The 15,885-nt window shown below is 41.1% G+C and overlaps 1 protein-coding gene across 6 annotated transcripts in view; it reads right to left on the bottom strand.

Moving 5' to 3' along the window:
* Window positions 1–15,885, bottom strand: part of PDSS1 (decaprenyl diphosphate synthase subunit 1) — a 43,953-nt gene that overhangs the window by 4,623 nt on the left and 23,445 nt on the right. For 5 of the 6 annotated variants that reach the window (XM_077808245.1, XM_077808249.1, XM_077808247.1 and 2 more), the window contains 5 exons: window positions 12,244–12,385; window positions 11,170–11,281; window positions 10,972–11,081; window positions 4,115–4,195; window positions 3,805–3,918 (listed from right to left, as the gene is read on the bottom strand). In XM_077808245.1, the coding sequence (XP_077664371.1) occupies window positions 3,805–3,918; window positions 4,115–4,195; window positions 10,972–11,081; window positions 11,170–11,281; window positions 12,244–12,385 (559 nt within the window). Of the gene's footprint in view, window positions 1–3,804; window positions 3,919–4,114; window positions 4,196–10,967; window positions 11,082–11,169; window positions 11,282–12,243; window positions 12,386–15,885 lie in introns of all 6 variants that reach the window. The other variant, XM_077808246.1, reaches the window with a different exon arrangement.

Here is a 15,885-nt window from a genome sequence, read left to right as displayed (position 1 = left end):
TAACTCTGGCTTTTCATATAAAATCTGAACATTTAAAAAGTAGGATACTGGTGTTTTCAGCCTCAAAAGTGTGGTTAATGAGTAAAAGTCTTACTCTACAACTCTGCCAGTCTAAAGTGCATTGTCTGGGTAAATCACTCATAAATCCAAACAGCTGCTAGCCCTTACTTCCTCCAGATGTTGTATTTTAGAACACATTATTTCACAGCATGCAGGAACTTCAGCATCCCTGTGCTGCTTTATAAAAATAAAGTTATTTTTTCCTCATCAGCAGGGGACAGCTATGATTAAGCTAAAATTTAACTTGTGCTATACATTTGTAAAGGATTTTCAGCACCAATCTGTAACTTGAGAAATTTTGTATTGGGGACCTACATCTCTCCATAATGACAATGTTCCTCTTACTGCTTTCAAGCAATTTCCTTAGGCAGAACCTACAAAGGTTAGTGCTCACTGGGTTTTCTATCAATTCCAACTTTCTTACTGTATTATGGCAATTTTAATTACAATTTGCATATTATTCATCTCTGCTAGTTTTGCAAGACTGTCAAAGCACTAATAACCTAACTTGCAAAAATATAGAAAAACCAGACAGACCTTTCACACAGTTATTTTTAACGTTAAAATCTGCATAACAGCTAATATATAAACCTTTGAAAAGAGTGCTTATTAATTCTAAAGTCACCTCTTAAAAGAATAGGATTGCAAATGTATGAATTTAATGTTTAACTATTCTGTGCAAAAATGAGAAATTCCCACTTCTTGGTAAATTCTCTTAAGGGAGCCAAGATGTAGCCTGCAGCTTTCATTTCAATTGTTAAAAAAACTTGAATACAGTCACATTATGCAGAGCTGGGGCTGATGTTACATTTATACATATAAATTTTAAGAAATCTCACACTTCTAAGTCAACTTTAAATGCATAAAAGCGTTGATCATTTATTTTATAACACTTTTCTGTGAAAGTGGAAGCCAAAGGCATTTCCAAAGCTATAATGACTTGTGTTTGTAAAAGCATCTTCAACATATGGACATAACAGGTTAACTGCTGGCCAAAATGGTAGGAGGAAGAGAAGCAGATGTATATCTTTTGCCAAAGAAAAATCAACCTTCAGGGAAAACCCTTTACAGATTTTAGACTGAGTTTTTCTTCTTCAAAGGGCTTGTTTTACATAGCCCTGCAGTTCAGACTAGAGGGGTGTGAATTGCACTGCACAGACACAAACTAAAAGATCCTAGTTCACATTAATATCATCCTGCTGCAGAGTCCCCACAGGAGAGTTACAGTGTGGCACTTTGTTGCACACTGCTAATTCCTATCCCAAGTGTGGGGGATGTGTTGACAGCCTCCATGCAAATGGATGTATAACATTTATTGCTACTAGTACAAATAAGAAAAGGAGTACTTGTGGCACCTTAGAGACTAACCAATTTATTTGAGCATGAGCTTTCGTGAGCTACAGCTCACTTCATCGGATGCATACCGTGGAAACTGCAGAAGACATTATATACACACAGAGACCATGAAACAATACCTCCACCCACCCCACTGTCCTGCTGGTAATAAGTTTGTACCTGCTGGTACAAATAAGTGTCTGATTACATAAGTTTTAAAAACTGGATCTGGGAATGCAAACAAACACATTACTTAAGCCTGTAGTGTGGCTCAGTATGAGTTGCTTGTAAACAGCAGGAAATTGTCAATGAGGAAGCCTTCCGCTGGACATAAAAGGCCTTCCAAAATGTTCTGTGGAAGGACAGCCAGATGAAGCGTTGACAATTGCCTTCTGTCATCAAGATATAAAGAGTGAGTGTGAAAGGGGGAACACTAATAAGTAGCCTGTAACCAAAACACTGGACTTGTGATCAATGAAAATTCTAAAATGTCAGTTTTTTTAACCTTTATTTTAATATTAGAAACTCAAGTTTTGTCTACTCTAGAACAATTCATAAAATGCAAACAGAGTCGAACCAAAAGCTGATTAACTGAGAACAGACAGCACAATTTTAAGATGGAAGTATGGCTAAGAGAATGGATCCTGTACAGCTAATTTTATCTTCTCCAGTTTCTTCCATTACTATACTGTGGCCAGAACGAAGAATTACAAAGCTGCTAGTGGCACTTACCCCCAGATGATTTGAGAATAGAAGCCTTCTTAAACGCCTGAACACAAGCAGTACTGGGAGACTACTGGGTCTTGGCCATAGAGGCTGAAAGCTAGATTTTCATGCCATCTGCCACAATAATCTTTACTCCTTTAGGATCTTACTAATTTTTTTTTTTTAAACAAGAAAGGTGCCACTAACATTGTGTACCTTGTGACAAGCAGAACCACACAACCTTCGTGTGTAAACTTTCTCCCCTTTGCCTGATGTCACCTCTCCATGCCCTTTCTATCTTAGATCCTAAGCTTCTCAGGGTCAGGCACTAGGTCTTTAACCACTCTGTAGAGCAGGGGTTCTCAACAAATTTTATGGTAGCCGCAGAGTGTGGCCACCAACTCTTGCTGGTGGCTGCTCTGACAAACCAGTCTGACTCCCATGGCTCTTCCCTGAGAGCCTGCCCCAGGGAAGGTGGGTCAGGAATTCACCAGCCACCTGTGGAGTTCCAGGCTCCCCAGGCCCCAGCTGGCAGGAGCAGGGGAGCTGCCCAAGGGAGTGCCCTGGTAACTGAACGCTGCAGCTGCCTCCACTGCCAAGAGCCACATCCAGTACCGCACACACCAGCCCCACAGGGCTCCTGAGGCGCTTCCCAGAGCCCCCAAGGAGGCTGAATGGTGCAGGGCACTGATCCCTGTTGGCAGTGCCAGCGCAAACATCAAGGTGGCAGATTTTGCTGCCCTTGGTAACAGCTAGTCAAGAGCAACAGCTGGGTGCTGCAGGCAGGGGCTGCTGCTTTGCTTCCCATCCCTCCCCTCCCCCAAATCTCCACCCATGCTTTGAAGGCTGTCATGGCTGCAAACCAATCTACTGGTGGCTGCTTTTGAGAAACACTGCATGCCATGTGCACCTATGATGTAATATACAAATGTAAATAAATAAAATACTAAGTTAATAAAACAGACTCATCAGCACTCTACAGATCAATCAACTACACAGATTCTTGTAACAGTGCTGTGCACTGTGTCTGCCTGTGCTGTGGCAGTCTGCAAGTGTCTTCCCTTTTCTGTCCACTTGCTGTTCATTTCTACGCTGCATCCTCTTTCTGTACTTTGCCACTGTCGCTGTTCCTTTTTTCTGGTGTATGTGCCTCTCTTCCCCTTTTCTCTAGAAAATCATCACTAAGTAAAGAGAGATCTTACAGGGTGGGTTCGAGTTCTCGTGACTCCTTGAGGATTTCCCATTGAAACAAGTGGAACATGGAGGGTTTTGTTCTCAGGGGCCACTAGACATCGCTCCCTTTCTATGTGGCCTGTACCATCCCTGCCTTTCTGTCTCTTCTAAAAGGTGGCTCTCTTGCCATACCGTCCTTCCCCTTTGTGCAAGTGTGGACCCATATTAGTCTCTGACTCTATTTTTGTTCTGGAAGATGTAAGGAAGGAAAAAAAACACACTTATCTAAGCTTGTTCTAACTCATTTCTCTTCAAGCCCTCAGTAATAATGGTCCACTCTCCAATGGAGAAATGCTGAATGCAGCTCCCGCTGGAGCCAGTCAATGCCAGTACTTGTTTCATTAGGTAAGAGGAGAAGAGATCCTTCCAGCTATGTCCTAAGCATATTTTAAATTGATTAGATTTCAAGTTGATAGTATCCCTTTAACCCAGCAGGTTTTATTATTTTTGGAGAATGTTCTTTAAACCTACCTGTTGGCAAGCAAATAAAACAGGGCCTGTGGCTAATCCAAGTTTGAGATCTGCTGCTGCTGGTTTCCCCAGTTGGTTAGCACATGATGTAAAATCAAGCACATCATCTATTAGCTGGAAGAAGACAAACACAAAAATTTTTTAGCACATTAAAAACAACCAACATTATACAACACATTTTAATTGCTGTGTCTAGTTAAAAAGATTTATGTAGCGAATTACAGCAATCCAGTTTGCTTTCCAATGTAGTTTTGAGAAGTGTGCATTTTAGACTTCCCACTAATTCTGTAAAAGCAACAGAATACACTACCTGAAAAGCTATGCCAACATTTTTTCCATACTGGTATGCAATCTCATGAACTTTTGGATCAGGGCAGCCTAGTATGGAAACCTGAAAGGAAAAAGAAAAGGGACAGCTCTAATTATTCATCTGCAATTCGTTTGTTTTTAGGTGCAACATAATAAGCACAGTGAACATCTGGGAGAGGGGAAGAAGCCACATCTAGAGCATTCTTCCCCATCCGCAATTCCCTGTTTATGCGCACACACAAATATCTAGGCCCATTAGAAAACACAAAACCCAATAGAACTGCAGTATTAAATTCTGGATAGAGATTAACTTTATTATGGTTACAGAGTATACTGTAAGGAGAGGGAATGCAGCAGGAGGAGATGTTACACATGTAGGTTAATTGTCTAATGCAGTTCAGCAACACAGGGCCTGAACATAATTGTTAGGAAGATAGGGCTCAAGTAGGTAGATGGATCTTACAAGCCTCCCAGTAACAGAGACTATGGAGTTGGAAGAGTGGTGCCTAAACTAGGACAGGTGAGAGACGGAAGATTATTTTCATGGGAGATGTTAACTGTCCAGAAATGAACTATCAATAGAGATGTGCTGATAAACTTGAAATTTCCACTGAATTATTGGGGGGGGGGGAGGGTGTTAGTGGCAAAGGGGGCTGGGATGGGAAAGGCACATAATACTAGACCAAATCATCACTGGTTTTGAACAAACCATCAGGAATCTTGAGGTTCAAGAACTGATTGAACTGCAGCCATACTATGGTAATGTGGCTCTTTGTCCATGAGTAGCAGGCAGAAAAAAAAATCCCCTATGTAATCCTTGGGGAAAATACATTAGCATTTTACTTAAGTGCACACAAACGGATGAACTACTCTGAAATGTTCTCCAGCGAACACTTTAACCTCCCTGGTCACTCAATTTCAGACCTAAGAGTCGCAATTCTCCAACAAAAAAACTTCAAAAACAGACTCCAACAAGAAACTACAGAATTCGAATTAATTTGCAAACTGGACACCATTAACTTAGACTTGAACAGAGACTGGGAGTGGATGGGTCATTACACACAGTAAAAACTATTTCCCCATGCTAAATTTTTTCCCCCTACTGTTACTCTCACCTTCTTGTCAACTGTTTGAAATGGGCCATCCTGACTATCACCACAAAAGTTTTTTTTTCCCTCCTGCTGATAACAGCCCACCTTAATTGATCGGTCTCGTTACAGTTGGTATGGCAACACCCATTTTTTAATGTTCTCTTTGTATATATCTTCCTACTGTATTTTCCACTGCGTGCATCCGATGAAGTGGGTTTTAGCTCACGAAAGCTTATGCTCAAATAAATTTGTTAGTCTCTAAGGTGCCACAAGTCCTCCTAGTTATACTAGTGTAACTCTCCATGGAATAACCATAGCAGCATAACTATACTAGTATAACTTGAAAAACTCTCCTATGCAGGCAAGCCCCATGTCACCAGAGTCACAACAGATCTGTTGCAATGTCAATCTTATAGGAATTCCGATAGCTTCCCCACTAAACCTGGATTCAAAATTCTTACTCCTAAATTCAGTCTTCCAAGATAAAGAAGCTAAGGAACCCTTCGTAATAGTTCTTACACTACAATGAGACAACTCATTTTTCTTAAAACTGTATTTCAGAAACATTGTATTTTTTTTAGAACTAGGAACAATTTCCCAGATTTTATAAGCAAGGCTATGATGCCATCTTGCCATTCTGATTTCAAACAGTGTTTATGAACTAGCCCCTCAGAGCTGATGGCTATATATATAATCCCTTGTTATTTACTACTCATAAATTAATACTTCAAATTCCAGTTACTTTGTTGTATGGGAATCTCTTCCACAGAAAGTAGATTATCAAACGGAAGTGACTTTAGTGAATTTTTTTTTAAATGAATGAGGGGATTTATCAGACATTCTGTAATAGTGTCTGATGCACCTGATACAGTAGTTCTATTCGCTCAAACCTGTTACTAGGCTTTACAGTTTATTTTAATGTGCATGCATAGCTTGAGGTGGTTCTGTATCATCAGTGACATTACATTCTTTAATATGTCAAGAGGAGCGAACACAGTTTAGGCTCCAATTCTGCACTGAGTTATGTGCAGTGGACCCCCATGAGAGACACCCAGTGGAAGTTTAAACTTAATTAAATTTGGAATCATTGGCTAGATAGAGACGTACAGATTCTTCCTTTCATTGTACTCCCTATGACAAATCCTTATGGCCACACAGAGCTCTGTTGAGGTCAGTGGGGCTCTTTGTGGGTGCAGGGATATGCATGCACAGATCAGCTTGTAGGATAAAGAGCCAAAGTCTGTAAAAACTGGAGTCCTGCTGATGAAGCGGGAATCTCTGATGCAATTTTTATACTTACTTCAATGAAGAAATATTTTTAAAAAAATCCCTATTTTGAAAGTATCTTATACAGAATGCAAATCTTTACCTGGCTTTGAAATCTAATTATAGCAGGAAAAATAGGCAAGAGAGGGAGAAGCTGCTAAGCTTATTTGGTATCTCAGGTTTCTCATGACAGCTGGGAATTCCATTTGTGCTTCATTGCTGTGAATTCCTGAACGCCTCCACTCCCATACTGTCTTTGAAAAATGCCTTTCAGTAACTCAGGCTACAGTGACTCTCAGGGCCATCTGCCACTATTTACTGAGGCCGGCATGTACTACTCCGGCCGTAGCGTAAGCACACATCTACCATGTAGTTAATACACACTGGAGATTGTGACAGCTTTAGGCCCTTGATAGACTGTTTATTTAGTTACCTCAGTGGCATTTTGGTTCTAATGTAACGTTGCTTTGGAGATGCAGACGATAAACTAGTTCAGTTACAGGAAAAGACCATCCGTATCCTGTTGAGGCACTGTCCCAGGAACACACCAATCGTCCTTCCTTTAGATCAGGGGTCGGCAACCTTTCAGAAGTGGTGTGTCGAGTCTTCATTTATTCACTTTAATTTAAGGTTTCGTGTGCCAGTAATTAACATTTTTTAGAAGGTCTCTCTCTAGAAGTCTATATATTATATAACTAAACTATTGTCGTATGTAAAGTAAACAAGGTTTTCAAAATGTTTAAGAAGCTTCATTTAAAATTAAATTAAAATGCTGATCTTACGCCACCGGCCCGCTTAGGCCGGCAGCAGGCTGAGCGGGGCCTGCGGCCGGGACCCTCGCTGGCAAGGGGCCGGCAGCCAGGACCCCAGACCAGCAATGGGCTGAAAGGCTCAGCCTGCTGCCAATCTGGGGTTCTGTCTGCCAGCTCCTGCCAGCCAGGGTCCCGGCTGCCGGCCCCATTCAGCCCACTGCCGGTCTGGGATCCCGGCCCTGCCCACATAGAGTGGGTACCTACCTTCTCCCTGGTTCTAGCCCATTCTCTTCCTCTCTGCACTCAGCTGAGGGTGGGAGTGCACTGAGCACAGGGCTGGGGGTTGGGGTGCAGGGTCTGGCAAGGAGGTAGAATGAGGGAGGGGCTCAGGGTTGGGTGTGGAGTGCTTTCCTGGGCAGCTCCCATTTGGTGCGGGGGGGGGGGGGGAAGGGGGGGCGAGAGAGAGAGAGAGTGTGTGTATATATATATATATATATATATATATATATATATGGTGGGGTGCAGAAGCTCCCGTTTGGTGCTCAGGGTGGGGGGTGCAAGAGTCAGGGCATGGGGGGGGGTTCACGAGTCAGGGCAGGGGGCATGTGAGGAGGGTGCAGGAGTCAGGGCATGGGGTGTGGGGGGGCTGGGTATGTGTGGGAGTGCTGGAGTCAGGGCTGGCGGTGTGTGTGGGGGATGCCGGGGTTAGGGCTGGGGGTGTGGGGGTGCTCCCAGCCCCCTGCCCAGAGCGGCTCACAGCAGGGGGCTGGAGGGGATATGCCCTGATTCCACCCCCCTTTCCCAAGGCCCATCTCCACCTCTTCTCCGCCTCCTCCCCGGTGCAGCGAGTGCGCTGTGGCTCTGCTTCTCCCCCTCCCTCTCGAAGGCCATCAGCTGATTGGCAGCAGGGAGGGAGAGGAGGAGGGGCAGAAACCCAGCACGCTGGGGGAAGAGGCAGGGGGAACTTGCCTGCTCTGCAGCAGCAGCTGCTGGCAGGACCAAGTTTCTTCACCCTGCCCCCGTGTGTGGGGCGGCTGAGAATAGCGGGCCAAGGCGGACAGGATTTTTAATGGCACGCTGCTGCCTGCCAGGGTTCTGGCCTGGGTTTGGCAGCAAGCTGAGCGGGGCCAGTGGCTGGGACTCAGCAGGCAGCAGCATGCCATTAAAAATCGGCTCGTGTGCCGTCTTTGGCATGTGTGCCATAGGTTGCTGACTCCTGCTCTAGATTCATTCTAACTAAAATCCCATTAGAATTAGTTTTTGCCATTTTTTTCAGCCAATATTTTACCTGATTTATATGAAACTGGAAACAATGAGTGTCTTTTCCTTCCCTTAACACAAGAACTGAATTGGCTCATGCTAGCAGGACTTATCCTAACTGATATTCTTAATCACCAATAATATAGCCTTAGTTTGGCCTTGAGAATGAAGTCATCTTCACTTAAACACTTGGACACTTAAAAGAACCCACTTCCAAGCTACATATAATGATTCTGCTGACCATTCTTCTGGCTACGAAGAGCAGAACTCCTTCTGAACCCATCAGCTCTCCTTAAATAGCCCAAACTGTCCCATGAAAGTATGCTCCAGGCACTTTCTGCCACTCATTCTATCAGTACCATTCTTCCCATCCTTGCTGACCTATGAAGAAAAACTGCAGGAAAGACTAAAAATTGTCATTGTCATAGTGTGCAGAGCTATAATTTTGCCCCCAAGGATAATCCCCCCCCCCCATACTTTTATTTATGAACATGATTTTGCTGCATCCGAAATGCTAAATTTCCAGTGGTGGAAGCCATAATTATGCACAGTAAAAATACAGGAAGGCAACAGTAAAACAAGCTCCCTTTCCTGTCATCTGTACCTCAGCTACACTTTAGATGGATGCCCCTGAATCCCTGGCTTTTGTGCAAACTCTCAGAGAGGCCAATAAGCAAACTGAAACGGTGGAATTTGTAATGAGCATCTATCTAATGGAATGAAAGACCCTGTGAATTCTTTTTTTAGGTTGCCAAAATTGCTATCCAACAGCAACAGCTTTCAGTTACACTGAATATGTGATGAGTCAGAAGCTTGATGTGACTGTCTTTACTCAGGCAAAATTCTCACTGCAGATTTGAGCCTTAGAGAGGAAAGCTCTATCACACATTACTATTCATATGAACCATCCATGTCCTGATCTGTTTCTATAAAAAGAGTTGCCTAAGAAATACATCTGAATCCTTTTTGGCAGATAAAATTCTCTACTTCCAAAATATAAGATCCCACTGAAATTTAGATCCTTGGATACTATTGCATGAAGTTAGTAAAGCAGTTGATAGCATGACCATTTTGAAGGTAGGTGTGGATCTGGTATCAATGATTGGTGGTAGCCTTTTTTCAGGGACCCCAACTTTGTTGCAAGATTAGGTCTAAGTGAAAAATTAAGAGAAATAATGCTTTATCTTTGTTTTGTTGCCAGTGGATATTCCCAATCTGCTTCAGAAACACAAAAGAAACTATCATGAATTTAAGAAGCTTTGGAAATAGATTACTCTTAGTTAGAAATGAAACCATTTCAAGATTTAGGTATTCCCAATGTTGTATGCAAATACGACTGGAGTGTTTTCTGTTTTCCTTGAACTGGTCAGATTTCCAGATTCCTCCGACAGAGTTTTATGGAAAGTATACTGTACTGAGAGTGTTCCAATAAGGTATTACAATATTGGAAATAATGTCCTGTTTTATATAATCCACTTTATTTAGGCAATTTTCAACTGCTCTCTATTGCAGGAATGTACCACTGATTTCAGAATAAAACACTTAACAATACAAATTTGTTAGACTAATTGTTTTTGAACTGCCTCTTATTGCTAAGGTTGTGTTCCAGCTACACTTCCCTTTCTGACAACATTATGGCTCTCTTTGGGAAGGGGATGGAATGGTGGGGGAAGAAGAGAGAAGAGCATTTTTGTCACTTCCTGCATTTTCTAAACTGGTAATAAACATGTTTTTTTGAATAAGAGTTTCTTGTCTGTACAAGTCAATATTCATTTGTTGTGTAACGAAAATAATAGAATTTGGTGGTAAATGTGGAGAGCAGGGTATAGCAGGGTCTGACTGACTGTCAGTTTGTTTGGGACTCAGTCCTTTAATTTATGCTTCTGTCATTTTACAATAATGGAACTAGACATGATTGTTTTAGTCACCCCTAACTCACGCAACTAAAAACACATTCAATTCATAAGACTTAATGAGGACCAGAAGAGAATGTATTTCCTATTTAGCGCAATGTTAAATAGGAAGAACACAAACAGTTTAAATTTTTTGCACTGTTCATGTAGGTCTCTGCATTACAGTTTACTATGCTACACTACAGCAGACAACAGACATGAAAGGAAACTTATATTCAACAAATTATAAGATGACCAGTTCTCGGACACGAATTTTAAAAATAGGCTCAAACTTCTAACATTTTAGAAATCAGCTCAGGAGTCTATAGTGGATCTTACTGTGAACTGAGTGAGGAAAGAGTAAAAAAGTCTGTCTCCGCATGTAAAACAGAAAGGAAAGAATGAAAACCAATAATGGAGGCTGCACAGCTGAATTGAGATAAAAATCTTAACCAAAGATCCATTAGGACTGTGGCAAAATACTAGTTGAAGAATCTAGTTTGGAGCATTTCCAAAGAAAACAACATGTAACTGGGAATTTAGCTGTGAAGCTTACAGTAAGGTATGTTAACTTGAGGAGAGACAGAACGTACATACTGCTTTACAACTGTTTGCAATAAGACTTGCAGTCTTCTTAAAGGTCTTCTCGAGGTAGTGAGTAAATCTCTCATTTTCATTTTCTTTGGAGCCCAACTGAAGGAATTCACCTATAAAGATGCAGGGACAAAGTCTTTATTTTTTAGGTTTATTGTTTAGACAAAGAAGTATAAAGATACAAATAGAAAAAAACCTTACCACGCACCAAATCTTCAATCACCTGACTTAATACCGATATAATAGTAGTGTTTCCAATTCTTGCTAAAGCAACAGAAGCTGCTGAAAGGATAAAATCCCCAGCTAAAACAGCCTGAAAAAAAAACAAAACAAGAGAAGATTTTTGGTTTTGGTTTTGTTTTTTTTAAAAGGTCTCTTCACATAAAAAATACTAGGGACAATCTGACTCCCTGTACATTATCCAGGTCTAGTCATATTACATCATTTTCCGCACAAAGTGTACATGTCTGACTGAAAGCTGGAAAAAGGAAAAAAATAGTTACAGTATTTAAATTTGAACCATTTTGGAGTTCCCATTTTACAGTGATCTCTTTTTTGCTATGTATAGGGTTTTTCCTACTTGCATTATCTGAGTGTGTTTTACCTGCAAGGTAAAGAAATAAGTTTTATTCACTATATACTGTATCGTATGGTTACTGTGCTACTGTTATTGTGTAATGTCAATTAGTTCTAAAGTGTCTTAAAAAACTTGGGAGTGTCACTGATCTCCGTCATCCCCCAGGACTTCCTGAATAATTTTTTTTCAAATGCTTTATGAAGCAGCTTAGTCATCTTACATATTTCACAAGAGAATGATAACAGCAAAACCTTTGCTACCTTAAGCCATATATTTAACATTTTAAAGCCTGAAAATTCTAATGCTAGCATAAAAGCTCTTTTGGCTTGTTATTTCAACAGGGGAAACCAATACATGAGGTGCTTAAAAGGAGGCATATTTTCAAAGCATTTCAACATGATTTTAGCTACTGTATGCAACTGTCATTAAAGTCAATAGGAATCACACAGTAAAAACATCTTCCCACTATACTTTGAAAACGTAGGGTTAGACAGTTTATCCATTTTACCCCCTATATGTAGGAATTCATACCATGTTCACAATTATGTGATCAGCTCAGATTGTACCCCTTTTTCTAAACAGCCCCAGCATCTACCATAGCCACACTCTACTGCCAAGGAGAGAGACACTAAATATTAGCAACATGACAAATACAAATCTCCACTTTACCAGTGCTGTATACAATAACAGAGACTCACCTTTCTCTCCCCCCAGATTTGATTAACAGTCATTTTTCCTCTCCGAGAATTTGCATCATCAATGACATCATCATGAACTAGACTAGCAGTATGGATCATCTCTGCAATTATGGCCACAGAGCGTTGGCTTGCTTGCACCTCCCTAAAATTATAAAAACCCCACACACCTTTAAGTGTCAATCAAGCATACTATGTGCACTGCAATATGCTCATGAAAAATCTCTATGGAAACTAAGAGAAACTATTATTTTTCAACAGCAGTGGTTCTCAAAACATTTTCATGTTCTGAACCTCACACTGACTGCCAACCTTCTCAGCTCTGTATAAACAGACAAGAGAAAAGTCAGATCATTTTAATAGAATGGGTGCAATTGGTTGGTTACATCTCCCCATTTTGTAGCAGTCTGTATATAGGCTTGTTTCTGCAACACTGCAGTTAACGGGAGTTATGCCATTAATTTCAATGAGAGCTGAATCAGGCTCTATACATCTCTGTATATAGGGCTTCAACATCTTATCGCATTGCTTGCGACCCTCACTGCTCCAATATCTGCAAGTCAGGATACAGTTTGGTTCTGTCTTCCTGTGTTTGTGCTACCACCCTTCCCAATTTTGATGTTTCCTGCAAATTTGATTGTGGCTGAATTTACACCAAAGAAACACTTGGACAATGATACTTGAAGGAGCCACAGAATGCAGATAATTGTGAGTTCTGCTAGTCAAAAACATCTGAAAACTTTTAGTATTCCCTGGGCTGGGCTACATTTAGGAAGAGTCATCACTATTTTAAAGTTGATATCCTTCCCTACTGTAACAGTAGCAGATGATTTCAAGATCATGTGAAAGTGTCCTATAGACCATAGTTTGAAAAACCACTGCTCTAAGAAAATTACATTAAATGGTCCTGGTTTTACTGTAGTATCCTTTCTTCTGTTTATGCTATTTAAAGAACAATTCCACCACCACCCTACTCAGGAGGTCTGATAAATGTAGTAAATTTAAATGGCAGGTTCAAGAAAAATAAAAAGGCTGCAAACATGATATATAGCTGAGTGTAGGTCTGGAACTGAAATTTAAGTAAATTTTGCTGATAATCCATGAGCCAGAATAGATACAAGCTTACTCTTCCATAGCAGTGCAGGGCCACCACAGCTAAGTAGAAAAAAACCTAAGACTCTGAATGAACAGAAGGAACAGATTTGTTCTACAATAAGTTGCATTTTTCAGTCCCTTTTTTGACCATATTTCATAAATTTCACTTTTCTCTTCCCATGCAGCACTAGCAAGGTTTGTGTAATACAATGGCATACTTTACATGCAAAACATTCAAGAATCAGTTGAGGTAAAAGTTTGCAGGAGGAAAAGACTTTTCAAAAATATTATTGGCAACTTTTAGACATTAACTTTCTTTCCCCATCCATACTTGTGGGTGAAACATACATACAGTAGAGCCTCACAGTTACGAACTGACCAATCAACCACACACCTCATCTGGAACCGGAAGTACACAATCAGGCATCAGCAGAGACAAAACAAAAACAAAAAAAACCCGCAACTACAGTACTATGTTAAAGGTTAACTACTAAAAAAAATAAAGGGAAAGCAGCATTTTTCTTCTGCATAGTAAAGTTTCAAAGCTGTATTAAGTCAATGTTCAGTTGTAAACTTGACAGAATAACCATAACATTTTGTTTAGAGTTATGAACAATCTCCATTCCCAAGGTGTTAATAACTCTAAGGTTCTACTGTAGGTCTAATTAAGAGCAAAATAACTGCATTAAAGGAATACTATTCACAGAATGTCCAGTTCAAGTGCAATCCTGATTTTTCCAAAGCATGGTCATGACCCCCAGGATTGTACTGTACTCTCTATTTTAGGTTCCGCAGCGTTTCTCAAATGCAGCCACCATGGCTGCATGAGGCCACCAGAGGCTTTTCTTGCGCCCACAGCCTCCTGGGTTGTGACTGGGGGAAGGGGGCAAAGTACCAGCACTTCCCTCTCCCTGTTGCTCCTGGATGCACTGCCTTGGTGTTGGTTGCTGGGGCCACCAGCAAGGGTTGGGTCCTGCCCACCTCTGGAGATACCTGGGGCACAGTGCAGGAGGACCAGGCAGCCGGTGAGTTCCCCACCTTCCCAGAGGCAGTGGGGCTCAGGCTTTGGGCTTGAGCTCTGGGGTCGAAGGCTCTGGCAGAGGGGCTTCAGATGCCATCCCCAGGCTCCAGCTGCGTGGCGGCAGGCCCCAGGTTTTGGATGCAGTGCTTCAGGCTCCAACCCCGGTGCCTCCCCCGATCCACCATTCAAGGCTTAATTTGTCCCCAGGCTTGCCAGAGCTGAGTAAGTCTGCTGTGAAAAGTGATACTTGAATGTTTGTTAATATCACTTTTCATAACAGACTCACTAGTTAGCAATAAATAAATTAAAATGATTTGGACATGTATATATGCATATTTATTTGTTTTTCCTAAAGCTAATTACGTATTTTAGGAAAAAGCATGAGAGCAGCCACCAAAAAATTTGTCCTGAGAACCCCTGGTCTAGAGTGCAGTAATGAGGCACCAGACTACATGATGCCCAAGGACATCTGGATCCAAAGAGAACGCACTCTGGAACATAGCAACAAGGATACCAATCAACTTTGCAGAAGACAGTTTTAAAGGGATGCCTCAACAGCTGGACTGCAGACCCTTTAAAGTCTGCCTTATCTTCACTGTGCTCCACACATGGGAGGTCTGAATTGCAGACTCTCCAAAGCTGGTTGACAACTCACTAACATCTGGAGACATGACAAGCAAGCTTACAAATCTGTATTCTAGATTTGAAAAAGACACAGAACACAGCCTCCAAGGACTGCTGAACTGACTTTCTTGATTCCTTTAAGATTGTGGGTGTCTTCAGAGACTGAGATAATTGGGATTGTATTGCATCATTCATTATATCGGAATATGACCATGAAAACTTATCAGCCAAAGCCACACATTGATTGGCCAATTAAGTCTTTTGGATGATGTCACACCAGCGATTTAACTCCATGGTTCACAGCTGCTTATTTATTTTTTAAAGAGGTGAGGGGAAGTAATAAGAGAACATATATGGGGTTAGCTGGGGTATAGAGGTCACAATGAGGGAGCAGGAAAAGCAACATTTTCAAATCATTCCCTTCCTCAGAAGCGCTAACCTGCTTTTCCGGCAAAAGTCTGAAACCTTAAAAACGAGCCAATCATACAAATTTCCAGCAGAACCAGAATAAATTAAAGAGAAAACATAACAGATCTTGAAATCACTTCAACTCATTATAAAAGGAATTTAAGTCTCGTTGCACATGGTTTAAATACATTTAAATTTAATAATCAGCAATGAAACTGGAAGGTGACATCTTGCCAGTCTGCTGACATAGGTGCCAAGATATTACCCTATTTTTATGCAGAGCACCTCATAGCTTTTAGTGGGGAATTTTGCATGCAAAACAATGGCAGGATATGGTCTGTAGTTTGTGAAAAAAGGAATCATTGTTCAGTATAAGAATAAAAGCTGGACACTTTCATGGTTGTTTTAAGATAGCTCTAATATGCATTAGAAACTTTGTTAGTTCAACACTTTAGTATAAATATTTTTCCATAAAATTATTTTTAGTAAATCATACA

The sequence above is a fragment of the Eretmochelys imbricata genome, chromosome 2 (assembly GCF_965152235.1).
Source record: "Eretmochelys imbricata isolate rEreImb1 chromosome 2, rEreImb1.hap1, whole genome shotgun sequence".
In the NCBI taxonomy this organism is placed as follows: Eukaryota; Metazoa; Chordata; order Testudines; family Cheloniidae; genus Eretmochelys; species Eretmochelys imbricata.
Note: the sequence above shows the minus strand (reverse complement) of the source record. Positions and strands in the feature narration are given on the sequence as shown.